Consider the following 27541-nt stretch of genomic DNA (forward strand, 5'->3'; position numbering starts at 1 on the left):
ATCAGTAGAGTTTTGGACTTAACCGGCCTAATTTTACGTGCATGTTTATGTGTGCAATCCAACAGAAAAAGAGTATTCACATTCCATTTCGCAGCAAGTATAACCGTGTCACAAAGCGAGCCCGATATCTTCACGAGAACCCGTCCTGCTTACTGTGCAATATTCTACACCGCTACCTGCAGCAGGCCGATTACAGCATTATAGAAGAGGCCACCATGGTAAGTCTTTATGCTTGCAGAGCACATATTTGCATTTGAATTAAATGTTCTTAAACTAATGCATTGTTGAATTCTTGATTCTGATTGGTTGATGCTCATTCCAAGGCTTCCAGGTTCACTGACTGCTGAAAAGTCTGAAATTACTTCACCCATGTTCTTCCAGATTGTATTAGCAGTGGTGTCCTGGCTTGTTTTTAATGCTAGATAACATGAAAAATGCATTGCAATAAATTAAAGTGGTAACTGCAGCTTAAGCAGAATAATCATTTATTTTACTGATATTATTTTAACTGTTTATTGTTAATTATTCCTTGGTGATCTTTTATTACGAATGCATCTTTATCTTTTTAGAATGATGGACTGCCTGCTCTGGTCACCCTGAGGAAAGGTATGGTGGCACTTGCGCGTCAGTGGATGAAATTCATTGTTGTCACTCAGGGCTTTAAGGCGGTTGGTTTGCCACGTCCCAATCAGCTTCCTAAGCCCAAAGAGCCAGACCCCATCGAGCCTGATCAGACACAGGCGCCGGATAGTGGTGCTGCCCTGCAGAGTGACACCAGCGCTGATGGAGCCGAGTTTGAGTTTGATGCGGGTAATTATATTAAATCTGAAATCTTATAGAGCTTTTTTTGAACATTATACTTTATCTATAGTTTTTGTTATTTATGTGCATTTTAGGCACTGTAAGTGAACATACAATGCTGTTAGAGGGAGTATGTAGTCGTCCTGCTCCTACCGGTAACCCTGCCCCTGTGACTGGAGTTGAGATCATGAGAAAACTGTCCAAATCTCACACACACAATGAGTCTGCACTCAGGATCAAGGTTTGTGTGGGTCTGTTTTGTTGATACTGTGTATAAGTTTATGATAGATCTTGGTCTAAAGCTGGAAATGAAATGCCTTTTTATTTTTTTTAGGGTTCCCACCCTTACCAGTCCCTGAGCTACACGAGTGGAGATACAGCAGCTGATTCTCCCGCTCATGTCAGTCGGGCAGGGCTGCAGTCCAATCATAGCCCTAGGAAAGAATCGTTGCTAAGCTACTTGACAGGAAGCATCCACAGTCTGCACAACCTGCTAGAAGCAACGCCCCTTCGAGCCAACGAACAAACCGCAGCCAAGAGCAGCTCCCTGACACGTACAAGTACATGATTTTCTTCATTCAGAGTTTTATTGCTTTTTGCAGTCTAATATTATACGGGTGAAAATGTGAACCAGAAGGACGAATGCATTTTCTTGATATATGGTGTTTCCTGTGAGTGGGTTTCTATAACCTAATTGTGTATTGATTTTTTTTCATTTTTTCCCCTTCTTTTTTAGTATTATTTTTCTGCCCAATAAGTGACTGAATTTCAAATACCATAAAAGTACAGAGAAACCAAGCTGGGTTGGAGACTAAAATTTATATAAAATGCAAACAAAAATTCACCGTTTTAATTGTAACAAGTGAATTTAGGCTTAACACCATTTTAATGTACATTATGAAAAATGGGTATTCATTTTGAGATTCATTCTAAAAATTACATTTAACAGTGTTATCGTAATAAATTGTAATAAAATATTATAAATTATTAGTGTTATTAGAGATAATAACTTTGAGTGTTAGATGACGTTAATCTAGATGTTAAAATAGGGAAAATGAGCATTCAGAATTAAATTTCCAATATCTGATACCAGTCAATTAAAGAAAAAATCTGTCACTCAGTATTAGTTACTCTTTTGAATTGGCTGTTAATTTTGTATTTTAATTTTTCATTTTATTTGTTTTTTGTTACTTTTTGTGCTTTGTCATGTAAATTAAATCATTGTCATATTTCTATTTCACCTTGTAAACATTTTTTTAGTAAATTTTTCTTTTAGGGATGCACTCCATTCATTCATACACACACACACACACACACACACACACACACACACACACACACACACACACACACACACACACACACACACACATATATACATTGTCGTACCGTGGAAACCACATACTATTCAAAATCTAGTTAGCGCTAAATGTCTCTTGTTTTTGGGTAGGCAACTTTGTGGGTGCAGACGCGTTAACGGAACACCCTCTTCTTTCGGAGCCGTTTTCTGTCAGCTTCTACAACTGGATGTCAAACGCTGTTGGCAACCGAACAGCCGGCAATGTCCAGGACTCTCCCCTCAACCGCTCTCAACACAACAGCCTGCAGACCGGAGGTGAGCGATTAGTGCACTGACAGAAGAATACGAGTATGAAGTCTGTTGACTGTACGTGAACATGCATTATATCTGTCTATGATGCGGTGATTAGTGACTTTGGAAATGAACATATTGGAGTATGTTCATTTTGCACTGAATGTCTTTAACTCTTTGCATACAGGAGTGCTCCCCACCATTCCTTCTGCATCAGATTTTAACACTGTACTGTCCAGTGATCAGAACACACTGGACACACACTCTCAGCACTCACACTCCCAGCACAGCACAAGTCAGGAGGACCTGCTTGAACAAGATGAGACGAATCTCTGCCCTGCAGCTGTACAGCTAGCTGACGCACAGGTCTGTGCGCCAGGAATACTTATTAATTTGTTATTGTTTATTTATAACCATACATATGTTATTGCCTTTCTCATTCTGTTTGTGTGTGTGTGTCTCTCTTGGGATTATCCATACAGGTTGTTTTTAAGCCTTTGTTGAGTCACATTGGTATCCAGCCCCAGGATGCTCCTCCACTAAGTTACAAGATGTATTTTGGGGAGCACCTATCCTTCAGCGGCACTCTTGAGTGTTTGAGAGCTGACATTGTCGACTCTGACACCAGCAAAGAAAGAAAGAACAAACGAGCACACAGGTAACACAGCTTTTATCTTTCTAGAGATATCCTAGACAGAGTAACCCCCCCCCCCCCCTTTCAGAGTTTCATTTGGGTAAATTTTTTTTAATTAAGTAAGTGAGCTTTCTGGAGTTCTCACCATATGCAAAGTTTTGGATCCGATTTGAACATTCGGTGTTTTGGAATATATGATCTTTTGCGTGTAGAATGAATGCGACCACCTGACCGTATGTGATGTGTTCTAATTGAAACTATGATTGCTAAGCAAGAATTACCAATATTTTTGCACTAAATGTCATTCTTTAAACACTATTTCTGTAAAATAGGTGGTTATAAATAGCTATGTGAAATAATTATTTTATAATTATTACATAATATTTACATTCATTAGATTACATTGTTTTTCTCTCAAACTTATTGGCGGCCATTTATTTTATCCTAATTTATCCTATATTTATCCTTATTCATTAATTTTACAATGGTAAAGTGGAACTTTGTCTCTTTTTCCCTTGCCGTCCCACAATGAACAATTGTCTACCTACTGAGTACTCAAGCAGTCGTAATGTTGCATATCGCTAATTTTAAATGTTTTTGTTTCAGGGTAAATCTCCCCCCTCTTGATTTCAAGCCTGCCCTGATGATTGAGACTTTCAGTTTGAATGCAGTCGTGCTAGAGAAGTGCATGTCAACCCCTCCCTCTGCCAGCGCACTGTCTTTTCACGAGCTGAGCCGGAGACCCCAGGCTAGCGTGCACTGCCATTTTACCCTCGCTTGTCAGGCGATTCGCCAGCATGTGGATATGGCCCTTGTCCGCCTCATTCACCAGTTCAGCACAATGATTGATGACATCAAAGCAACACAGACTGACATCAAACTCAACCGCTACACTGCTGGCTCCTCCTCCCCCACGCCCACCAAGGCACGGCCTTATCGGGAATTCCGCTCATCTGATTTCAGCCGTAGTTCTCGTGGGAGCCTGAACGGAGCTGCTCGACTGGGCACTCAGAAGAGCAAACGCACCGTGGTCGGGCCAGGCCTGGACACACTGACCAGGAATCGAGAGCCTCGTGGAAGGGGGACGCTGGGGCGTTCAGAGCGAAGAACGTCAAAAGTATCGCGGAAAGGTTCACGCGATGTGGCGGATCACATGACCATTCAGATGGATGACTCGGACTCCATCACAGTGTCAGAACAGAGCGAGCCGTCGGCCGAGTGCTGGCAGAACATGTACAAACTTCTTAATTTCTACTCGCTCATATCAGACCCCACAGGCATCCTGGAGAAGAACCAAGACAATGCCCTCTCAGGTAGGACTTCCTGCTCTGTTGATTTCAATTGCTTTTATTTTCTTAAAGAAAAAACATGAAATAATATAAAAAGTATAATGATAATTTAAAAAGAAAATAAAGCCTGTTTTTGGCTATTATTTTCAAGAAAATCAGTGATATTTATTATTTAATATGAGTAAAAATTAATTCATTAAATTATTTTTTTAATTTTATAATATTCTCAAATATGATTCTTATAAAATGTTCAGTACTGTGATACAGTAATGAGTATCATCCTTGGTGAATACAATACATTTATATTAAAAGCGAGTACAGCAGATTATTGTACCATGATGTATAAATACTTTACAGTTTAAATGTCATTATTTGATTATACATTATGGTAAAAAAGATTTTGTGGTAATGATATTTAGAGAGAGGAAACACTGTCTCATATGTTGCCGTAAAAAAATAATGTTATGTTGCAAAAAAAATTTTTTTTAGCATCTTACGTTGCATCTGACTGGTATAAAAATATCTGCCTGCATGACAATCTTTGCTTTTGGCCAAATTTGCCCATTCAACTGTTTATTTTTGCTATTCAGAGGGTGGGAGGAGCCCTGCGGATCCTCCATGTCGATTGGTGTTTGAATCCGAGGGCGAGACACCGCCCAGTCGGCTGGGTCGTAGGCGTAGTTTGGTAAGCTCTGAGCCCCAGCATGTGACACTGATCGTGTTTGGCGTTGGCATGGTGAACCGCACACATCTGGAAGCAGACATTGGAGGACTAACCATGGAGGCAGAGCTTAAGAAAATACATGGCAGTTTTACTTTAAAGGAGAAAATGAAGGGTAATGCAAACAGCATTCACACACTTTAAAATATTAAAATATCTTGTTCCAGATGAAATATCCTGTAATGCCTGTTCTCTTGCTGTAGACATTCTCCATCAGAAGATGACTGAGACCTGTGCCTCGGCCCATATCGGATGTGTGAACATTGTGCTTCTGGAAGGAATCTCACCAGATATACAGTCAGTAGTTCCCTTAACACCAGGCTTTAAGACCTATTGGGTGCTCTATCAATTATTATTGTCCACCTTTATATAAATCCATTTACCTTGAAGTGTGTAGTTTTTCGGTAACACTTTATTTTGATGGTCCACTTTAGACATTTTTCTAACTACAAGTAATTTTGCAACTACATGTCAATTACCAGTCTTTTTTTTATTTTTATTATTGTCAGTATATGTCAGTCTATGTAATATGTTTGGTTTGTATTCTGTGTTAAAATCCTGCTGCAACACTGCAATTTCCCCTTGGGGATTAACAAAGTTTTTCTATTCTATTCTATTCTATTAGAGTATTGGTTGACTGTCTGCTTAATATCTGCTAACACTTTATTTTGATAACAGTCTACTAGTACTCTAATGAGAGGTAGTTGCAGAGTTACTCATATTTAGTAGAAGGTCAAAAGTGAACGATCGAAATAGAAAGTAACCAATTTTTCTTTCTACTATTATTTTCAATCCCAGTTTCACATGCATTACACTTTAAGCTGTTGGTAGGTTGACTTTCTTGAAGAATGTAAACGTATCTCTATGGAGCCTTAATATTTGTTCTGTTTATTTGATCGGTCTGACAAATCAACTTATGGACTAAATTGTACAAAATTCAAGACCTCATATACTTTCGCTGAATGAGGTACCAAAGTTACTACTGTTAAAAAGTTTGAGGTCGGTAAGATTGTTTTAATAATTTGAATGAAAAATCTCTAATGCTCACCAAGGCTGCATTTAGTTGATCAAAATACAGTAACACAGTAATATTTTAAAATATGATTTATCCCTATGACGGTAAAGCTGGATTTTTTGTTTGTTTTGATTTATTTATTGTCATGCATTAATTTGGAATAGAAATGGATGCTTGCTATGTAATGTAAACTATTCATTTATTTTATTAATTCCAAACCTTGAACAATTAGTGTATTTAGAGACCAGATTGTCATAGAGAGTTGACCATGTTTCTTGAAACCAAATGACAGCAAACTAAAAACAATCAAAAACTAAATAAATTAGAAACTGCACCCTGGTAACGACCCACAACACCTTAGCTTCAGGAAATGTAAAATTCTGGATTTTAAATGCACTTTATTCCTAGCATATTCTCTGCTATTGTCATATTTTAAAGTTGTTTGAAGTCATTCTTGAATCTGTTTTTGTTCCGATGGTCTCTCTTTCAAATGTATTTTTAGGAGTACAGATTTATCACAGCATATGTGACAGTTTTGAAATGTTTTCTGTGGATAACTTCCCCTCTTCTATCTTCCTCCTCTCTACTCTCCTCTGTTCTCCCTATCTGTCATTTTTGTTTTGTTTTTTCTGCCTCTCTTGCTGGCAGACTAGAGGATTTTCCAACCTCACCTACCAGCACAACCAAGCAGGAGTTCCTGTATGTCTAAGTTTCCTCAGTAACCTTGTCATTTTTTCCATTACCATTCATAAAATCTCCATAATATTTGGATATCACAGTCCTTCCATATGTCAATCATATGACACATGGTGTTCACTCTTACTATCATAACATTTCATACCCTCTCTAACCCGCCACAACTCTCTCATATAAAGGCTTCACAGATATGGTATCTTCAGACACTGGTTAGTCATTTCAATAGAACTTCACTTGACTGGAAATTTCACCTAGGGTGAAAGATTTCCCCACTCGGATTTCGCAACGGGTCCTAGTGAATTTGCAACAGAAAGGTGCTTTGCTTGACTTTAACTTTGCTACATCGCTACATTATTGAGATGTTTAAGTGCAGTTTTATCTGAAATCAATGATGCAATAATAATAGATTGGTTTGAACGTGACGTTACTACGTGACAGAGTAACGTTACAGAGTTTTTACGAACTCAGAACTCAGAACAGAAAACCGATTATAAAGTTTTGCTCGTGGATATTGAGTCTATGTGCTGCTACGTGCCTCATACAAAAGTCTTTTAATATCTTTTAACCTGTGAAAACCTGTCAAATCCAGTGATTAGTTCCTCCTCAAATGTCTCATTGCAGCAGCCCGGTGGATGTAATTGCATATGCATCGGGCAATCTGATTGGAGCTTGTCATTTTGGCAAGTTTTTGCCAATTTTGTGATTTTTCTGTGCAGTATGAATAAGATGGACCGTCCATGGTCAAGTTATACAGGAGCTAAAACTCTCCCGTTCCTCTTTTCTATTAATCCATCTAGATCTCTCTCTCTTGTTGCAGTTCCCATATCTACAAGGCCTCGTTTCCAGCCACATGAACATTTCACTTGTACACTTTGCCAAAGTCTGTCTATACATTTCACAGACATTGTTTTATGTGACTGCTCGGTGTAACATGCAGGCTGTGATTTCAAAGTGAGCATTTGAAGTAAGTTCCTTTTGTTTGTGTGTATTTGTATATTAGGACTGTGGTGAAGTGTAACATCGCAAAGTCCCAGGCTTTATATAGTGCACAGCGTGGACTGAAGACCAATAATGCTGCAGTATTTAAAGTGGGCGCTATCTTCATCAACATCCCGCAACATCCTGCAACGCTGCACAGCATGATGGTCCGCAGCTCCCATCAGCTCTCAAAACAGATTTCAGACCTCATCCGTCAGCCCTCCAACATGTGAGGCAAACATCTGCCACTTTCTTTTCACACTTCCTATGATTTTTTGTTGTTGATATTAAATTTAAATCGGTTTCCTGTTTTCATCAGCCCTCCTCCCAACCGAGAAGAGACGCCAACTCCGCAGCCCTCTGAAGTGAGTGTCAATCAAACTCCAGTGGAGGCCAGTGAGTTTCCTCAGCTGCCCGAGGGACTGGAGAAGAAGCCAATCGTGTTGAAATTCAGCGCTATGCTCGATGGGATCACTATTGGCGCAGCCCTATTGCCCTCTCTTAAAGCAGAATACAAGATGGGGCGCATGAAAAGCCATGGCATGACTGGTACCCACAATTCCACAAGCGAATTACTAATTTATTCCATAACGCACTGGAAAACACAGATACAACAATTAAAAACGATTAACGTTTTGCTGTCTCCCTCTCACAGGTGCTCAGACGCGTTTTACTTTCGAACTGCCCAATCATAAGCTGTGTTTCCAGTCAAAGGTTTCCCCTGTGGACGTGTCAGCCATGCCCCCCACTGCCAGCCTAAATCTGCCTCCCGTCACCATGTCAGGACAGTACATTATACAGGAGCACGAGGGCCACAGCGACACAGCCTGGGCCCCAGAATATAGCAACTATCTGCAGGGAAATTACTTGCGCTGTGTAGCTGAGGTGTGTCGTTGACCTTTCAATGAGAAATTGTTCTAAATGCTGTGCTTGATTATCAATTTGTTCCAGGATTACAGATGGATGCATACGGTTGAAATAGAGCATTTTAGAAATTTTTCTTCATTTTTAGATTGGATCTTTCGAACACAACTTGACCACAGATTTGCTCAACCACCTAGTCTTCTTACAAAAGGTCTTCATGAAGGAGGTCAATGAGGTCATCCAGAAGGTTTCAGGTATGTGTTGAAGAACAAGTAGCATAAATGGAGAACTCTATTTAAATTTTTATTTATATGTTTTATTTATTTTATTATTTATTTTAGTTTTTGTTATGTGTTTTTTATTTTTATTCTTTTACTTGATCAGCTGTGTGAAATGCGTGTTTTTCTGTAGGAGGGGAGCAACCAATCCCACTGTGGAATGAACACGATTTGTCAACAGATGGCGACAAACCTAAAATCCTGCTTTACTCTCTAAATCTGACGTTTAAGGTTTGGACTTCCTTAAATGATGTATTTATTTGTTAAGGTGGATTCTGCAGACGTTTTGAATATGTTTCTCTTTTGCAGGGGATTCAAATGACGGCCACCACTCCTTCAATGAGGGCGGTGCGCTTTGAAACGGGCTGGATTGAGCTTGAACTGTCCAATCGGGTTCAGTGCAAGACTACTCCCACAGGAAGTAACTACCTTAAGCTTTTTGGGAAATGTCAAGTGGATCTCAACTTGGCTTTGGGGCAAATCGTCAAACATCAGGTAGCCACTGTTACAGAAATGAGCGTTTCTTCATGCTCTGTTATTCATTATTGTCATATAAAGTTTTTTTGTGGATGCATGAGAGAGATACACCTTTCTCTTGCAGGTGTATGAGGAGGCGGGGTCAGATTTCCACCAGGTGGCGTACTTCCGCACTCGAATCGGTTTGCGCAATGCTCTGCAGGAGGAGATCAGTGGCAGCTCTAACAAAGAGGCCGTCCTGATCACCCTCAACCGTCCTATTGTTTTTGCTCAACCAGTGGCATTTGACAGAGGTCAGTCCAAACTTAGCTTGTTTTCTTTTCGTGTGTATCCATTGGGTAATTTTGGGGGGTTTGTAATTGCGTATTTGTATGTCTATTTTTAGCTGTGCTGTTCTGGCTGAACTATAAGGCTGCCTATGATAACTGGAAGGAACAACGCTTGGCTCTCAACTCGGACATTCATATGGCCACAAAAGAAGTGGTAGACAAACTGCCAGCAATACAGCAGACCAGCGCCCAGGCCTTCAGCACTCTCTTTTTACAGCTCACTGTCAATGACCTGGGCATCTGCCTACCTATCACCAACTCTACACAGGTGGATCCTCACTGATGCATCCATTTTTCATTCTTTTAATGTTTAATCTCATCAGGGCTGTGTTTCTCAAAAGCATCGCAGGCCTAAGTAGATCGTAGAACCATTGCCACCAGTGGTCTCTACGATCAACTTAGCTTACGATGCTTTTGAGACGTGCAGCCCAGATTGGTCTGTATCAATTGTGATTGGACTTTAACTGTATAAAGTACTGCCTGTCTTGTATTTCACTATTGCACATGAATTGTTTGAATGATTGATGTTTGTTACTGTTTGCTACTGTACATTAGGCCAATCACAGTATTGATTTTGACACTGGCTCAGCACTGGTGTTAACCATCGAGAGTACGCTAATAACAGCCTGTTCCTCCGAGTCTCTGGTCAGCAAAGGACATTTTAAAAACTTTTGCATTCGATTTGCTGAGGGGTTTGAGACAACTTGGGATGACTGGAAACCTGAGATCAGAGGAGAACTGGTCATGAATGCCTGTGAGTAACACTCAATGTTAATGCGTTGTGTCTATTTTTGGCCCTGTAACGCTCCCCTGATTCTTCAAAGACTCAATGTGGCTTTTCAGGTGTTGTCCCTGATGGTACTTATGAGGTTTGCTCCAGAACAACAGGCCAGGCCTCTGCAGGTATGTGTGAAATGATCTTCTGAATTAATTTTACTTGGTCTATTCAACTAAAAAAAATCATCAATAAAAATGATAAAAGAACACTGCTGTTCAAAAGTTTGGGGTTGGTAAAATTGTTTAATGTTTTTGAAAGATGTCTCATATGCTCTCCAATGATACATTTGTTGGATAAAAATACAGTAAAACAGAAATATTATTACAATTTAAAATAACTTTAATATATTTAAAAAAATACAAATTAGTCTTGAGATGGAAAGCTGAATTTTCAGCAGAATTACCCCAGTCTTCAGTGTCACATGATCCTTTAGAAAACATTGTAATATGTTGATTTGGTGCTCAAGAGACATTTCTTAATATTTTTTTCAATGTTGAAAACAATTAAACAATGCTTCTTTATATTTTTGTGAAAACAATTTCAGAATTCTTTGATGAATAGAAATTGCAAAAAATCAGCATTTATTTGAAATAATAAAGACATTTATTATGTTACAAAACAAATTCTGTCAGTTTTATTGATCAATTTAAATGAGTCAGCACATCATCATTTCTTCCAAAGCGGGTTTTTAAACGCCTATTATAAGCGTTTATATTTTAGACCTAATGTTGAATTACATACATACTTAAAAAAACTGACTGACCCCAATCTCTTAAAAGGGAGTGTACATTGATCAAATGAACACATAAAGACCCTGCATTAAGAAAGTAAACATTGTCAATGTTGATTTAATGCTGACTTCATATTTGACTTTTTTTCTATATCCAATAACAAAACCTTTCAATACTCCAGAGAGCAGCAGTGCAGGGACGTGGACCCTTAATGTCTTGTGGAAGATGTGTGGTATCGATGTGCACATGGATCCCAACATCGGCAAGCGTCTGAATGCTCTGGGTAACACACTCACATCTCTGACCGGTGAAGAGGACACCGATGACATCACAGACCTCAACTCGGTCAACATGGCTGACCTGTCAGACGAGGACGAGAGTGATGGCATGTCTCCCCCCATACACGTGGTCAGAGCTCACATTTTTTATGACACTAACATTTGTTGGCTCACTTTTATTGTCATTGTAAAGTGTTTGTGGCTAATTTTTTATTTTTAACTGACATTGTCTGTTTCTTTTATTTTATTGTTTGGATATGTCATTTTTGTGTTCAAAACACCCTATGTGAAGTTTCCTTTTAGTATTTGTGCTCAATGTCTGTGTAGTAGTGTGTGTCTGTGTTTGTTTTAAACCGGCCCATGTTTGCAGTGTCCTGAAGGTGATCTCAGCCCCAGAATTTCGTTCAGGAAGCGGCTGGTGAACAGCATTCTGGGCATTAACCCCAGCCCCCCTCCCCTCTCACCTTCTGAGTGTCGTAATATTTCTCCATCATCCACAATCACTCGGCTAAAGTCGAGAAGTGTTCGCCTGACATCCTCAGCCAATGCAGAACGAACTAGAAATCCCAGACCCCTGTCCTGGGGCTGTGTATGTACTTTAGAGCTCCCGTTTGCTTTTCAATCCTCTCTGTTTCTGTCACATTCTTTCTCTCCATATTGTTCCTACTCTCAGGGTGAAAGTTTCTTTTAAGATTAGTCAAATTGCTCATAACCTTGTTGAATCGTGCCTAGAACTCTTGGTTTTGAGCAACTGAAATATGTTGAGCGAGTCTGGAGTATACGGTTTCCTGCTGCTTTTTAGTCTCATCTGATTCCTTTCCATGAGAAATGAGTGGCCAGTCACATCTTCTCATTTCGCATTTTCAAAGGATGCATTTCTCATGAATTGTCTTTGCTTCAGTAATCAGTTTTTTGGGGTGGTGTTTTGATTTTTGTTTGTCTGCAATGATCCACACTTGTTTTGACAGTGTTTAATATTCTGTGTGATTTTGGAATAGATTCTTATGCATGACTGTGCCTAGGGCTGGGCAGAATGATGGTAAAAAACTGTGCGACTGTTGAAATATGCCAGAAGGTCATGATATACCATTTATGTAAATACACAGAACCGATCAAAAGTTTGGAAACATTACTATTTTTATGTTTTTAAAGAAGTTTCTTATGCTCATCAAGCCTGCATTTATTTGATCAAAAATACAGAAAAACTGTAATATTGTAAAAATATTAGTACAATTTAAAATGGTTTCTATTTTAATATATTTTAAAATGTAATTTATTTCTGTGATGCAAAGATGATTTTTCATCAGCTATTACTCCAGTCTTCAGTGTCACATGATCCTTCAGAAAGCATTCTAATATGCTGATTTATCATCAATGCTGGAAACTGCTGCTTAATTAATTCTTTTTTTTTTTTGGAACCTGTGATACTTTTTCCAGGATTCTTTGATGAATAAAAAGCTAAAAAGACCAGCATTTATTCAAAATAGAAATTGAATATAGTCTAACTGTAGTAATATATCACAATATTACTGTATTTATTGCATTTTTGAAACAAATAAATGCAGCTTTGTGCGAATAAGAAACTTCTTTCAAAAAAATGTAAAAAACATACAAACGCCAAACATTTGAACAGAAGTGTAAATGTAAGCTTTAAATATTTTTCAAAAAATATATAGAGTGGTGTATAACATTTCTGAATCGCTCATACCGTGATTTTGTCATACCGCCCACCCCTAAGTATGTCTTGCATCTAAATGTGTTATATTGACAGTAGTTTCCCTCTTACAGGAGTCTGTTGACCTGCGCAGGCAGGCAGTTATGAGCAATCAGATAATCGACGCTCGTGGACGAAAGTTCTCCAAGCGCCTGGTGGACATTAGAGAACTCAATGAGCAGGCCAAAGTCATTGACGATCTCAAGTAATGTCAGCCTACCATCAAGAACCAAAATACCTCAATTAATTGGCTTCTGCCTAAAAGAAATCCCTATTATTCCTGTTTTTTTTTCTCTAAGGAAACTGGGTGCAAGTGAAAGCACTATTAACCAGGAAATCCAGCGCTACCAGCAGTTGGAATCTGTCGCTGTCAATGATATCCGCCGAGATGTGCGCAAGAAGCTGCGGCGCTCCAGCATGCGGGTAAGAATCGCTTTGATTCAGCTTTAATTACTGCTTATTAATTATACACTGTAAATCTGGTAGAGATTAAATGGTTATGCTTTGTTTAGGCTGCATCTTTGAAAGATAAATGGGGTTTAGGGTACAAGCCCAGCTACAGCAACAGCAGGTCAAAGAGCATCTCAACAACAGGCAGACCAGCAATGAAGAGGTCGGATAGACCCAGGTACACACACACTCACTCACTCACACAAACACTCACTCACGCAAACACTCAGTTATTTGCAGATGGGTTAATGTCTTTCAGTTACACATCCTTACTTTCTTTCATTTTGTCTCAAAAGGGATGACCTGCCCGATATAAAAGTTGATGCAGCATCTCCAGCACCAAGGGTTACCTTCAACATTGACACGGTAGTGTGCATGCATACATCTGTGTGTGTCTGACTTTGTTCATTTGAAATGCTTTATGCACCTTTTTGTCGTCATTCTAATGCTGCATTCACACCATGTCGTAAAAAAAAAGCGCTTGTTTGTTTTTGAATTGCTCTCATGGTTCTTTGATGTCATATACCGATCGATCTGAACACCGAACACACCTTAAAACTGCAGTGGTCAGGTGGTACAGTGGCCACATGGTACAAGTCGTAGCTCTCAGAAAATTGTAAATTCTACAAGCACATGAAGGCTTTTTAGGGTTCAGAATCGTTGTGGTAATTACGACATGGCGTGAACGCACCTTAATGTTCCATCTTCATGTTCATTGTTTACATGTCAACGAAGATTGCTTTTGAAATACACTACCATTCAAAAATTATAATTTTATTTAGCAAGGATGCATTAAATTGAAGTTAAAAAACATTTATAATGTTATAAAACAGTTCTATTTCAAATAAATGCTTTTTTTACTTTCTATTCAAGTCCGGAAAACATTTATTATGGTTTCCACAAAAATATTAAGCACTATTATTAAACTGTTTTCAACTTTTGATAATAATAAGAAATGTTTCTTGAGGACCAACTCTGCATACAAAACAGTTTTCACTTTTTAAAATAGTACTGAATTTTTTTGCAAATTTGTTTTGATCACCGTTTTGGTGAGCATAAACATTTAAAAAAAAAATTGAACTGTTGTGAACTTCACAGACACACACTTTCACACTCAGTGGTTTTATAGTTTCACCTGCAAGTACTTGTGTAGTATACACATAATATGCTGAACACGTATGATCATGTACTGTATAGCTCAGTATACCGGTTTTATTTATGGATGGGTTTTTCATAAGTTTGTTTGTGTTTAAGATGGAAACCCCAAACCTATTCCCCAGTGCAGCTGGCTCTGTATTTAAGGTACCAGAGAAAAACGATCAAATCAAATCAAATTCTTAAAATCCTCTGAATCTCTGCATGAAAATCTTCTTGTGCTAAATCAAAACTGCTTTTCAAAACTCGATCAAAAATCATCTTTGACTTTCTCAATCAAATGGTTTTAGCATTTTTGGATCTTAGGTTGGAAAGTGGTCTTATTTTGTCTTGATCTCTCTACTCTACATTGATTCACACACTCCCTCGCTCCATATGTTGCAGCTGCTCTCATGCTGTGTTTGTATTAACTAATCAGCTCTTGTTTCCTCAGCATGTCTAGAACTTGATCTTAGTTCATTGGATTGCTTATGATGTCTTGTCATCTGTCCATCTTTTCATCTTTTCATTTCTCATCCCTCTCTCCTCCGCTGGGTCTTAGTGGAAAGCATTAATTGGGAAAAGGAAAAGCTTTCTCCAAAGTGCTCTCTGGTTATGAGCTATCAGCCAACGGATTCAGTTTGAATATGAGTCAGAATCAGACCAGTTTAGGTTTTAAGGACATAAACAGATACAGGGACAGAATAATGAATGGATGGATAGATGGATTCATTGAGATGATTTGTAAATTTTAGGCAGTTGGATAAAGGGATTTCTATTTTCTATGGTAGATCAAGTTACAAACTTAAATTAGCATTAATCTAATATATTGACCAGTATTTCTGTATTGCAGCAATGAGAATCGCCATTGAGTATAATGATACAATTACAAACTCAAAAGTAAAATATCTAGATGCTCTGATCTTAAAATTCTGTCCGATACTTATATCCAGTAATTATTTTGATGACCGAAAATTGGCTGATAATTAAAATGTTATACTATTTTGTGTACAAAAGGTAACACTTTACTTGAAGAGATAGTTCACGCAAAAATGAAAATTCTGTCATCATTTACTTGCCCTCAGGTTTTTCCAAACCTGTATAAATTTATTTCAGATATTTTGAAGAATGTCAGTAACCAAACAGTTGATGGGACTCTTTTACTTCCATATTATTTTCTTTCCATACTCATGGAAATAACGTTATACCCACCACCCCTTTATACACAAAGTATAAATATATGACAAAAAAAACAAACAAACAAGGAATCCACAAATATTACAATGCATTTATAATATGGGTTACAATTATTTATAATATATATATATAATACATTATAATATATACATAAAGGCTTTAATTACAGTGTCATAAAAAAATACAGTTTACTAAAAATAAAATCAATGGTTTTAAATACTATAAGTGAATTTAGGCATCTAAACATTAGCATTATAATTGAAGGAATGGATTTATGATTTGCTTCCAATATTGGGCAATAATGGTAAATTTAAAAATCAATAATATCAGCCATCTTAATGATCCTAAAAAATGCTTTCTTTTTAAATTTAAAGCATAAAACTTTTCTTATTTTTTTATTTTTGTGTGAAATGTAACCTGGATATGTCAACACTCGCTTAGTTGAAGAGACGTAAATCCTTTAGAAGAGAAATGAGTGAATAGATGGATAGATGCATAGACAGATCTTCTGACTGTTGGCTTTCACTGATTGTTGAAGTTCCCGGAGGAGACAGAGGTGGACCTGTTGTCTGTCACCATTGATGATCCTGCCCATTACCCATCATGCTCAGTGTTCAGTGCCCCTGGCACACCAGCAGTCTTTTCACCAACCATTCCCTTCCAGCCTGATGACAGTCGGCGGGACGACCTCTCCTCGACTTCATCAGAGGACTCGGACAAAGATGACGAGTTTGACAGGGAAAGGCCACACAGCTATTATCGCAGACCAGGGTGCGTTAAACGCTGTGCATGCAAACACTCGACAAACACAATTGCACTCTCCCTAAACTGATGGTCTAAATATTTGTGTTTCTCAGGGGTTCTCAGAGGAAATCATCTGCACTTTCTGCATTATTCAGCGAGCGCTGGCCCAACACCCCCCCTCAGCGTGGAGGATTAGCTCCGCCCACTGAACGGAACATTGACTTTGAGCTGGATGTGCGTGTCGAGATTGACAGCGGCAAGTGTGTGCTGCACCCCAGCACCCAGCCACCTGAGCATGAAGATCTCGCAGTGAGGAGGTAAAGAGACAACCCAAAATGCCCACACATCACACATTTTGAAAATAAAATGAACTGCAGCGGTGCAGTAATGACATATTCTTGTAGGACAACATGGAAGTTAGTCACCCTGGGTTCCCTCAACCAAAACCCAATAGGATTTTTTTCAATGGCTTTTGGATTATTGCAGATGATAACTTTATGACAAACAAAAGATTGACATTTTTTGTTCATCATGATAATATTTAAGTAAACACAACTTTTATAAATTTTGAAGCTTAAATACAATCACCAGAAGTAAAAATATAAAAATAGGCTATAAACAAACTCCAACAACTTTTTCAGAGTTTATTTAAAAGCTGTTTTAGTTTGAGTTTGAGATAGAATAGTTTGCAATAGCATGGTTATAAAACCAATGAGGCTGTGAAAGCGGACTGGTGTGTAGATGAGTTTACCTGTTCGGCGTGATGAATTTTTATGTTCCTAACAACCTAATTTAGCCACTTGTCAGCAATTGCCTTTTTCAAGACACCAGTAATACCTCCTTGTGAATTTTAATGACGTAGAATAAAACTTGAAAATATCTTGAGGTTGTGTTAACCACAGACCTTATTTCACGCATTTAACCAAAAAACCCTTTGACTTTAGGAAATGTAAGTGCTTAAATGCTAACGCGTTTCCAGGTTTGGCCTACAAGAAAACATCATCCATTTAGAGCTCTATTCTTCTGGATTTAATCTCGATCAAAGCTGTAAAGCGTTTCTGTGTGTCTAAAATGTCTCTCTGTTGTTTAGGAGTTGTGAGCGGAGCTCGAGGAGTCTGGATCAGGACTCTCCTCCTAAGAAGCGAAAGCTGCAACACAGTTTAGGCTCCAGCTCTCATCTTCTGAATGCTAAGCGAGTACCTACCTCTCTGCAGAGCAAGACCAGTGACATTGAGACCACTGTCTTCTACATCCCTGGAGTGGATGTTAAGGTCTGCAGTGGATCTAATGATATGGTTTAAGTAAAGCCGATTGCACACAGAAGGATTTCAGCTACAATTTTTCAACCTGAGACTTAAGTTTTGGTTTTCCACCAGATAAAACCCGCAAATACACTCATAGCCAACATGTCTGATAGGTTATAATGCTCAACCGCTGCAATAAAACATGTTACAAATGTAAAACCGCAGTAAACCTAAATGGATGCAGTAATGTACACTTTTTATGACTGGTTAACTGTAGCACTCATTTTCCCCTCTCTGTCTGTTTACAGCTACATTACAACTCTAAAATGCTGAAGACGGAGTCGCCCATTGCCTCGCGTGGATCTTCCCTTCCCAGAACCCTTTCCAAAGAGTCCAAACTGTTTGGTATGAGAGACTCACCCGCACCACCAGCCTCAGGCCCTGGAAAGATTAACACACTCCTCCCTCCCCCTCCCCCACCCCCTCCTCTCCCTTCAGGTACACACTCTCTTCATCTGTCGTCCTCTACCGCTGGCTTCCTGCATGCGCTTAGCCTCATCTCTGCACTGAAGCCCACAGCTCTGAGCTCGACTGTAGCGCATGACTATCTATGAACAGTCTTCACAGTCGCCACTCGGGAGGATCTTTTTTCCGCTGTGGTTCTGTTGTTTTTAATGCTGACATGACTTTGCTTGGTTTGAGACAAGCTTCCATTATTAGTTGGTATTATAGTATTATTGGCAACAATTTTACTCCCCTTTTTTTCTCATCTTTCTCTGGTTTATCTTGCTGACAGCAACTTAAACTAGAAAAATAAATCATAGAAGGGTATATACACTACCATTCAAAAGTTTGAAATCCGTCAGATTTTTATTTTTTAAAGAAGTCTCTTATGCTCACCAAGGCTGCATTTATTTGATCAAAAATACAGTAAAGAGTAATATTGTTCTTTACCATATAATGAGAGCAGGTGGTAATATCTAGACATTACTATCCATTGATTGCTAGCTATTTATTGCTGTTGATTTTAAATCATTTTCTATACCGTAATTGCATTTTATGCTTGTGTTAAACAATTTTTATTTTATTTTGCTGCTCTGTTGTGCTTCCTGCATATTACTTGCATGCTGGAGGTGAATTAGGTGCCAAATGGTTGCATCCTGCTCTGAATCTTTTGCTTTCATTGCATGATAAATTGGCAGCAAAGAAGGATTGTTCTCAACTTTGTGTGTGTGTGTGTGTGTGTGTGTGTGTGTGTGTGTGTGTGTGTGTGTGTGTGTGTGTGTGTGTGTGTGTGTGTGTGTGTGTGTGTGTGTGTGTGTGTGTGTGTGTGTGTGTGTGTGTGTGTGTGTGTGTGTGTGTGTGTGTGTGAGCAGCTAAAGGTAAGCCGAGTGTAGGGGTGAAGATGGCTAAGCTGTATGCATGGGTAGCCCTACAGACGTTGCCAGAGGAAATGGTCATCAGCCCATGTCTGCTGGACTTCCTGGAGAAAGCGCTAGAGACCATTCCCATCACACCAGTCGACAGGAACTACAGTAAGTGTAGTTTCAGATTTCTCATTCGTCACTTGATTAACATATGATAAAATCACTTAAATCTGTGAGGTTTTTGTGTGTATACTTTATACTGATATTAGTGTGTGTGTGTGTGTGTTTGTGTAGCCCTCAATGTTCCTGAGGAGGATGTTGGTCACTTTGATTCTGTGGATCCTTTGGAGGAGTCTCAGGTGTCTCTTGTGTCTTCTGCTGGAAATTCATACTCCTCCTTCCCTGTGGATGTGGTAGTTTATGTCAGGGTGCAGGTATACCAGCGTTCCTCCATTTGTACTCATAAGTAACCATCTCAAAGCGGTCTGTTAATTTCATTGTGTTTGTTCCTCAGCCCTCTCAGATCCGGTTCAGTTGTCTCCCCATGTCTCGAGTGGAGTGCATGCTGAAACTTCCCTCTCTGGATCTGGTATTCTCATCCAATAGGGGTGAACTTGAGCCCACCAGCACCACCCATCCGTCAGAGGGCCAACACACACCTTCCTCCACACCTCCATCGGTACACAATGCCAACAGAGTGCCTGGAAGCAAAGGTATGAATGTACGGTCACCGTTATCTTGCCAAGTTAGACATGTTCCTGGATCAACATATTTTGTTGATCCTGGAACAACATTCCTGTTTAAAAATCTAGCCCTAAACTTAACCCTACCTAGAAGTTATCTTTAAAATCAGAGGGAAATGATAACACTGATGTAGAAGCCACCTATCTGTGGTTGTAAGCCTAAACTTGACATAAACTGTAAACTTGTCTCTCAAATCTGATTGGTTGATTGGAATGTTGTTTCAGGATCAACAAAGATGTTAAGCCTGGAGCATGTTGTACTTGGTTAAATCAAATTCACCATGAGGGTCCTGTTCTGAAAATCTCTCTCTTATGCCATTTTGATGTATAGTACCATTCAAAAATTTGTGTGTGTGTGTGTATATATATATATATATATATAATATATATATACCGATATATATACTTGCGCGGCAATGTTATTTTTCATTCTTTGCTAATAAATTTGAAAACACCTTAGCAGGAATATACTGTTAATGAACATCAAGACACTATTCACTCTGCTGAGAGCGACGTTTAGATGAATATGTAAATATGTGCTTTCCTCAGTAACAAAATAAACACAACAAAAATGACTGGTGTGAGAAGTCAGCCGTTAGCAAAGCATCTGATCATTGCGATGTGAATATGTTTGCATGAACTCTGCTTTTCACTGGCATCAGGTTGACAGATGAGGTGATTAAAATTACACAATTGTGATAGTTTGGTTATAAAGTATATAGATCTGGCTATGTGAAACTAGTTTGAATTAATCCATTTTCTTTGCATGACTGTTGTACAGATTATTTCGTTCGGCATTATCGTGGTTTGTATAAGCATTCGCTTCACGTGTCATAAACCCCGTGTTAGGTAAGTTACTCTAAAAAAGTAATTACTAGCAACTAATTAAATCTTCAACAACATAATGAGTAATGCAATACTTTTTAGAGAGAGTTATTAGTACAGTAATCTAATTACTTTGTAAATCCCAAATCAACCTCGACCAGTTGAACAGTACAAGGAGAGATATGAAACTGCTCTTTTAATTCCTTCAAATAAATAAACATTAGACGTCAAATGTATAACTTAAATTAATTCGTAATGCATTACACCCAATTCTGACAGGCTCTCGGGAGCTCACATAAACGTCACATCCTCTTGATTTTCCCGATTAAAAACATCCTGAGTCCTTCACATTAAAATAAATCTATAGGCTTTCATAGACAACCTAGGAACATCGAACGTTGTACAAGCTGTTCACACATCGGCAATAAAAAAGAGATATGAAAATTCTTACATATAGCCCCTTTTAAAGGGTGTGTTGACTAATGGTAATCATTGTAACTTCTTCCATCCCTCAGGTCCATCTACAGGGTTAGGCAGTCCTCTGGGGCGGAGTCGCCACCACAGCAGCCAATCAGATCTAACAGGCCAACCGATTAACTCATCAGGTCTGAGTTTCACTGCCTGTATGTCAGATTTCTCACTGTACGTGTTTCATCCTTATGGAGCCGGCAAACAGAAGTCTGCAGTTACTGGCCTTCCGCCTGGACCAGGACCACTGGGTGAGAGCCCATTGCAAAGACATTACTCATCACTCTATTGTGATGGTTTATAAGTAAAATAAACATATATACTGTAAAGATAATTATAAGATTCTGGAGATGACTTTGGTTCTTTCAGGAGCAGTGGACGAAGAGGCCTCTTCAGTGACGGGCAGGAAAGATTCTCTCTCCATCAACTTGGAGTTTGTGAAAGTCAGTCTTTCCAGGATGAGACGTACAGGATGCCCAGCATTTATTGATACTTCTGTTGCTAGCAAGGGTGGGAAGATGGACACCACTCTTATCAACATCTCAGGTGAGTAATTCAAAATGACTTACTGAGATATCTTTCAGAATGTCTGATTGCATCACCTTACTAAAGCCTTTTCCGGCTGTATGACACTACTGGTAAATGACTGTTCAAAAGTTTGGGGTCACTAATTTGTCTTTTTTAAAGAAATTAATTGTTTTATTCAGCAAGAAGGCAATAAATTCATCAGAAGTGACAGTAGATACATTTATAATGTTAAAAAGATTTCCATTTCAAATAAATGCTGTTCTTTATAACTTTTGAATCCTGAAAACAAAAATATTAAGCAGTACAACTGTTCAAAATCGATTAATAATAGGAAGTGTTTCTTGCATTATTATACATTGTCATTATTCTAATATGCTGATTTGGGAATAGATAATAATGTTACTTTTTTTTACTGTATTTTTGTGCATAAAAAACAAACAAACATGAAAAAGTCTTTCCACCCCAAAACTTTTAACATGTAGTGTGTTTAACAATAAAATGCAATTAAAGGGAATCCTTCAGTTGCCTCAGTAACTAATGTGACACTGTGTGTTTGTGTCTTTCTTTTAGCGGTGTGTGATATCGGTTCTGCATCCTTCAAGTACGACATGAGGCGTTTGAGTGAGATTCTTGCATTCCCACGAGCCTGGTACCGCAGAAGCATTGCCAGGAGATTATTTCTAGGAGACCAGACCATTAACTTACCAGGTTATAAATACTGTATATACTCTCAACATTACACAGCTGTTCAAAAGTTTGGAATCACTATTAAGCATTTTATCAGTCTGTTGTTCTTTTGAGAGATGAAGGCTATTTCCTGCACTGCTGTCTAGAAAGAAGAAAGCAAACTGGATTTAACAATGACAGATGCCTGCTGGACAACAACCAGCAGTTTGAGAAAGCGACCCCTCACTGGTGCTCAGCTGGCAGCTTCATTGAACCGTACCTGTCAAACAGCAGTGCAAAATCTGCAACAGTGAAGAGATGCCTTTTAGGCAGAATTTAATAGACAAAACTAAATCTGAAAAAGAGTGGAAAAACAAAAGGATTGGATTAACCTAAGTTTGAGGTATTGAGCTGTTTAAAGGGATAGTTCACCCAGAAAGGACAATGAGGTTTATTGTCGGCTTCTTGCGCACAAGCTTTCGTGTTTACTATATGTGGTGCGTTTTATGAATGGGTGTTCTAATGTGGGTATGATTAAAAGCCTAAATTATATCTGTTCAGCATTTAAAGCAATCATATATCTTCACAGACTTTTGGTTAAACCACTCCATTCATATGGAGCTTTGGTATTAACCTTACCAAATATTAAGCTTTGGTTAATCTTCAAAACACAAAGATATTTTTGAAGTCTTATAGGTTTGCAATAACACATGGGTGAGTAAATGGTGACAGAATTTTCATTTTTGGACGAACTATCTCTTTAAAGGGTTAGTTCGCCCATTTAAGACATGAAGTTGTATGCAATCATTACCAGCACTATAGTGTATACACACTGACCCACTCTGTTGTCACCCCCCTGGTCCGAGTTCTGACCGCTGGAAGTTTTTGAATGAAGTTATCCCGGCTACTTTCCGGGGCCACAAAACTGTGCGTTTTTACGTGAAAAAAAAATTTGCGTTTCAAAGCTTGATTAATTTAACACAAAAAAAACACGCCGGGCAAAATTCATACCTCAGTTTTAATGCGGCACTATTTTCCTTCCGTTTCTATCAATCCGCGCTGCTGTCAATGTCAACAGTGCGCACGTGACGATCAGCTCTTCCATAGTGTTTACACAATCGATCGACAACAAGGTAAAAAATATTAAATTAACAATGGTGCGAACTTGTAAATTCCCAGGCTGTGACAACAAGGATGTGCCGGGATCAAAGTTCAAATTTCATCGTTTTCCTGTATCAAATATGAATATGAGACAGCTTTGGCTGGTTGCCATCGGCTACTCAGCGGGAGCTAAATTATCTCGAATAAAGGATTTTCGTGTGTGTAGTGCTCACTTCAGCGAAGACGATTACATCTCCAACCAAGGAGGAAAAGGAAAAAACATGATTTTAAAGAGTTTTGCTGTACCAGTACCACGGGTAAGCTCTATTTACTAACTTTATGATCCCATGTCTAAACTGTACGGTAAACAAGATGATGTTTAGACTCCATTATAAAACACGTGAAAAGATGTGTAAAAAAAAAAAATATATATATATTGTTACAATTTGCTGTGAAAAATATTTGATTGAACACACCATTTGTCATTCATCCTGCCTCTTGCTACAGCTGTGGTGGGCCCAGCATCAGATTGGACAACTTCTCTGTCCTCTCGCTCTCTCTCTTCCCGTTCTTTGTCCATCTGCTCAAGTTCGGCATCGGTATACTCCGGTTCATAAAGATATCCCTTTGTCGTTGAGTTAAAATTACTGTCTTCATCTGATCCGTCTGACACTGTGCTAAAATTAGTTTCATCATCTGAAGTTTCGTAGTCGGACATGTTGTCGGCGAGTCGCGCTATCAACAGCTAATCGTCACGTGCGCACTGTTGACATTGACAGCAGCGCGGATTGATAGAAACGGAAGGAAAATAGTGCCGCATTAAAACTGAGGTATGAATTTTGCCCGGCGTGTTTTTTTTGTGTTAAATTAATCAAGCTTTGAAACGCAAATCTTTTTTCACGTAAAAACGCACAGTTTTGTGGCCCCGGAAAGTAGCCGGGATTACTTCATTCAAAAACTTCCAGCGGTCAGAACTCGGACCAGGGGGGTGACAACAGAGTGGGTCAGTGTGTATACACTATAGTGCTGGTAAGGATTGCATACAACTTCATGTCTTAAATGGGCGAACTAACCCTTTAAGAATTGCTTCAGAAAGCATGCGATTAAACTTCACCATAATATCTTAATAAAACTGAGTCCAAACTTTTGAACAGTAATGTATACCTACTCGCCTGTCCCAGTCATCTCGCATCTTCAGATGAATGCTGGAAAGCGTTGATGATAACGGCTGTAAAATGTGCTGTAGCCTCAGGTCCTGCCACGCCAGATTCTGTGGAGAGCATCGCACAGCACCTGTCTCCTGAGTCCAGCCGAAAAGCGTACTGGAGGACGTGGGACGGTCAAACCACTCAACACCCCTCCGTCTTTACCGATGCCACACCAAACCACGCGCACCTCAAATCACCCGCCACCGGACGTTCCCGCAGCGTGTCTGACTCTTCAGCACCGCGCAGAGGTACACATACATGCTGCTAGAGGTCTGCTGATGATGTGCAGCTTTGTGGCTCTACCATCCTTATCTATTTACCCAATTGTCTGTGTGTGGGTCTCTACAGACTCTGTCACAAAGACCGCCATCCCGTCGTTTCGGAACGGAAAAGCAGCAGCAGCAGCACAGCAGGGTTCGCCATGGGAGACTCTGGTGGTGTTCGCCATCAACCTTAAACAGCTTAATGTCCAGATGAACATGAGCAATGTCATGGGCAACAATACGTACGAGAGACCTACAGAAACTATTTGATTTGTGCAGCTGTTAACATGTTTAATATCTCTCTGTTTGATGTCTATTTATGTATGTGTGTGTTTAAACAGTTGGACAACAAGTGGGCTGAAGAGTCAGGGCCGTCTGTCAGTGGGCAGTAACAGAGATCGTGAGATCAGCATGTCTATCGGACTGGGTCGCTCCAAACTGGATTCCAAAGGAGGAGTGGTGGGTGGCAACATTGACGTTAACACACTGGAGATGGTCTGTAAGTATACTTTTAATTATTTATTAATTTAGAGAGAATGTACTCGCTTTAACAACCGGTTATGTCCATTTTTCCTAATTAGTTATTTTCTCCAATTATCAGACATATTTCTAATAGTGTTATAATAACCAGAAACAACAGCTATCAAAACGCAATATATCAAAATTAGTATGTTCTGTTAAATGGTGTTCCTTTCTACCATGGTCCATAAAATGAGTTAATTTAATGTCAAGTTAAATAATTTAATATTATAATATTTTTAGTATAATTTAATATAATATATATGTATTAGTATCAATTCATTATTTATTAATTAAATACAAATTTCTCTTTCTTACAATCGACTGCAAGCTCGCATTCAGATCTCCATTGAAACAACTGATTTTTAGAACCGACCCTGCACCCTGTTTTTTTAATGGTCCTTTGCACTCAGATGTAGTTCATACAAAAGAAAAAAAAAATCTTTTGCTACTTTTGTTTTATCGCAACTTTAAATACACTTAGAGCATGTATGAATTTAATTTAATTTTAATTCTACTTGAATTAAAATTTATGAGGGGAATTGCAAACGAAAAGGCTTTTTTTAATAATCATTTCTGTATGGCACAGAACTCTGCTGTCTGGTCATCCTCTTCAGTAACTAATAACCGATTGTTCTTCTAGCCCATATTTCAGAACATCCAAATCAGCAGCCCAGTCATAAGATTCAGATCACCATGGGCTCCACAGAGGCCCGGCTGGACTATATGGGCTCCAGCATATTAATGGGCATCTTCAGTAACGCTGACCTGCAACTACAGGATGAGTGGAAGGTGAACCTCTGCACGACTCAGGCCAGTCTATCTGAGAAAAGGTATAAGAACTGCCAATCATACTAGCTTATCAACTAATACCTCAACCATACCAAACCATCTCTGATGTGCATCTCCTCCAGTGAGATCTTTGTACATGGAGACCTGCAGTGGGACATATTCCAGGTGATCATCTCCCGCTCCACCACCCCTGACCTGATAAAAATCGGCATGAAGTTGCAAGAGTTCTTCACACAGCAGTTTGACACCAGCAAGCGAGCCCTGTCCACCTGGGGCCCGGTGCCCTACAATCCTCCCAAAACCCCGGTCATCAACATGGACAAAGGAGCAGCTGAACTCTGTTAGTGTGCTTGTGACCATTTTACTTTTAAAATACAATTTTGTTGTTAATGAAATGACTTTAAAGACCAACATAAATGTATTTTTCTCTCAGATATGGATGCAGCTCATCACAGACATTGGCCCAGTGTGTTGAAGATGGTGGCTGGATGTCACATTTCCCTCTTTCAGATGCCCCTCCCAGAGGATGCTGTGCAGCTGGGCGGCTCGATGAGTCTCCATGGCAACCACATGACTCTGGCTTGTTTCCATGGGCCCAACTTCCGTTCCAAGTCCTGGGTGCTGTTCCACCTGGAAGAGCCCAACATCGCCTTCTGGACTGAAGCACAAAAGATCTGGGAGGATGGTACAGACACAGTGCTGGTTTTCCATCCAACCATTCATCCATAATTTGCCTTTTCATAAATTTCAACTAACAGTTTGTGTTTTTTTGTCTAGGCTCCAGTGATGATTCTACATATATAGTTCAAACCCTTGACTTTCACCTTGGGCATAATACCATGGTAACCAAGCCTTGTGGTGCTCTGGAGAGCCCAATGGCAACCATCACTAAAGTTACCCGCCGTCGTCATGAAAACCCCCCACATGGGGTGGCTACAGTCAACGAGTGGTTTAACTATGTCACTGCCATGAGGAACGAAGGTAAATGTTGCACACTCAATGGCTCTGTTCCAAACCTAGTGAGCTGCCTTGCTGTCTTTTGCCTATATTGTAATATCGTAAATATCCTGGTTGACACTTCAACATAATAGGTGGTGGTATTGCAAAAAAAACCCCCA

At 39.2% G+C, this 27541-nt stretch overlaps 1 protein-coding gene across 32 annotated transcripts in view; it reads left to right on the forward strand.

The window, feature by feature from the left end:
* kiaa1109 (KIAA1109 ortholog) overlaps nucleotides 1-27541 on the forward strand; it is a 58202-nt gene that overhangs the window by 26849 nt on the left and 3812 nt on the right. For 2 of the 32 annotated variants that reach the window (XM_077237379.1, XM_077237377.1), the window contains exons 39-82: nucleotides 66-218; nucleotides 570-810; nucleotides 897-1042; nucleotides 1136-1361; nucleotides 2252-2416; nucleotides 2580-2758; nucleotides 2875-3050; nucleotides 3633-4339; nucleotides 4906-5151; nucleotides 5240-5333; nucleotides 7748-7954; nucleotides 8045-8274; nucleotides 8381-8610; nucleotides 8738-8843; nucleotides 9001-9098; nucleotides 9177-9362; nucleotides 9469-9637; nucleotides 9730-9941; nucleotides 10229-10427; nucleotides 10517-10576; nucleotides 11364-11590; nucleotides 11831-12049; nucleotides 13249-13379; nucleotides 13474-13597; nucleotides 13687-13802; nucleotides 13921-13990; nucleotides 14879-14926; nucleotides 16494-16726; nucleotides 16813-17016; nucleotides 17790-17994; nucleotides 18252-18441; nucleotides 19320-19478; nucleotides 19605-19744; nucleotides 19825-20023; nucleotides 21394-21597; nucleotides 21716-21892; nucleotides 22445-22582; nucleotides 24888-25097; nucleotides 25198-25354; nucleotides 25454-25611; nucleotides 26275-26464; nucleotides 26546-26763; nucleotides 26857-27108; nucleotides 27201-27404. In XM_077237379.1, the coding sequence (XP_077093494.1) occupies nucleotides 66-218; nucleotides 570-810; nucleotides 897-1042; nucleotides 1136-1361; nucleotides 2252-2416; nucleotides 2580-2758; nucleotides 2875-3050; nucleotides 3633-4339; nucleotides 4906-5151; nucleotides 5240-5333; nucleotides 7748-7954; nucleotides 8045-8274; nucleotides 8381-8610; nucleotides 8738-8843; nucleotides 9001-9098; nucleotides 9177-9362; nucleotides 9469-9637; nucleotides 9730-9941; nucleotides 10229-10427; nucleotides 10517-10576; nucleotides 11364-11590; nucleotides 11831-12049; nucleotides 13249-13379; nucleotides 13474-13597; nucleotides 13687-13802; nucleotides 13921-13990; nucleotides 14879-14926; nucleotides 16494-16726; nucleotides 16813-17016; nucleotides 17790-17994; nucleotides 18252-18441; nucleotides 19320-19478; nucleotides 19605-19744; nucleotides 19825-20023; nucleotides 21394-21597; nucleotides 21716-21892; nucleotides 22445-22582; nucleotides 24888-25097; nucleotides 25198-25354; nucleotides 25454-25611; nucleotides 26275-26464; nucleotides 26546-26763; nucleotides 26857-27108; nucleotides 27201-27404 (8203 nt within the window). The remainder of the gene's footprint in view (nucleotides 1-65; nucleotides 219-569; nucleotides 811-896; nucleotides 1043-1135; nucleotides 1362-2251; nucleotides 2417-2579; nucleotides 2759-2874; nucleotides 3051-3632; nucleotides 4340-4905; nucleotides 5152-5239; nucleotides 5334-7747; nucleotides 7955-8044; nucleotides 8275-8380; nucleotides 8611-8737; nucleotides 8844-9000; nucleotides 9099-9176; nucleotides 9363-9468; nucleotides 9638-9729; nucleotides 9942-10228; nucleotides 10428-10516; nucleotides 10577-11363; nucleotides 11591-11830; nucleotides 12050-13248; nucleotides 13380-13473; nucleotides 13598-13686; nucleotides 13803-13920; nucleotides 13991-14878; nucleotides 14927-16493; nucleotides 16727-16812; nucleotides 17017-17789; nucleotides 17995-18251; nucleotides 18442-19319; nucleotides 19479-19604; nucleotides 19745-19824; nucleotides 20024-21393; nucleotides 21598-21715; nucleotides 21893-22444; nucleotides 22583-24887; nucleotides 25098-25197; nucleotides 25355-25453; nucleotides 25612-26274; nucleotides 26465-26545; nucleotides 26764-26856; nucleotides 27109-27200; nucleotides 27405-27541) is intronic. The other 30 variants (XM_077237382.1, XM_077237380.1, XM_077237399.1 and 27 more) reach the window with 27 other exon arrangements.

This window comes from Siphateles boraxobius, unplaced genomic scaffold, assembly GCF_051911475.1.
Source record: "Siphateles boraxobius isolate OS27281-9 unplaced genomic scaffold, OSU_SipBor_1 20, whole genome shotgun sequence".
Lineage (NCBI taxonomy): Eukaryota > Metazoa > Chordata > Actinopteri > Cypriniformes > Leuciscidae > Siphateles > Siphateles boraxobius.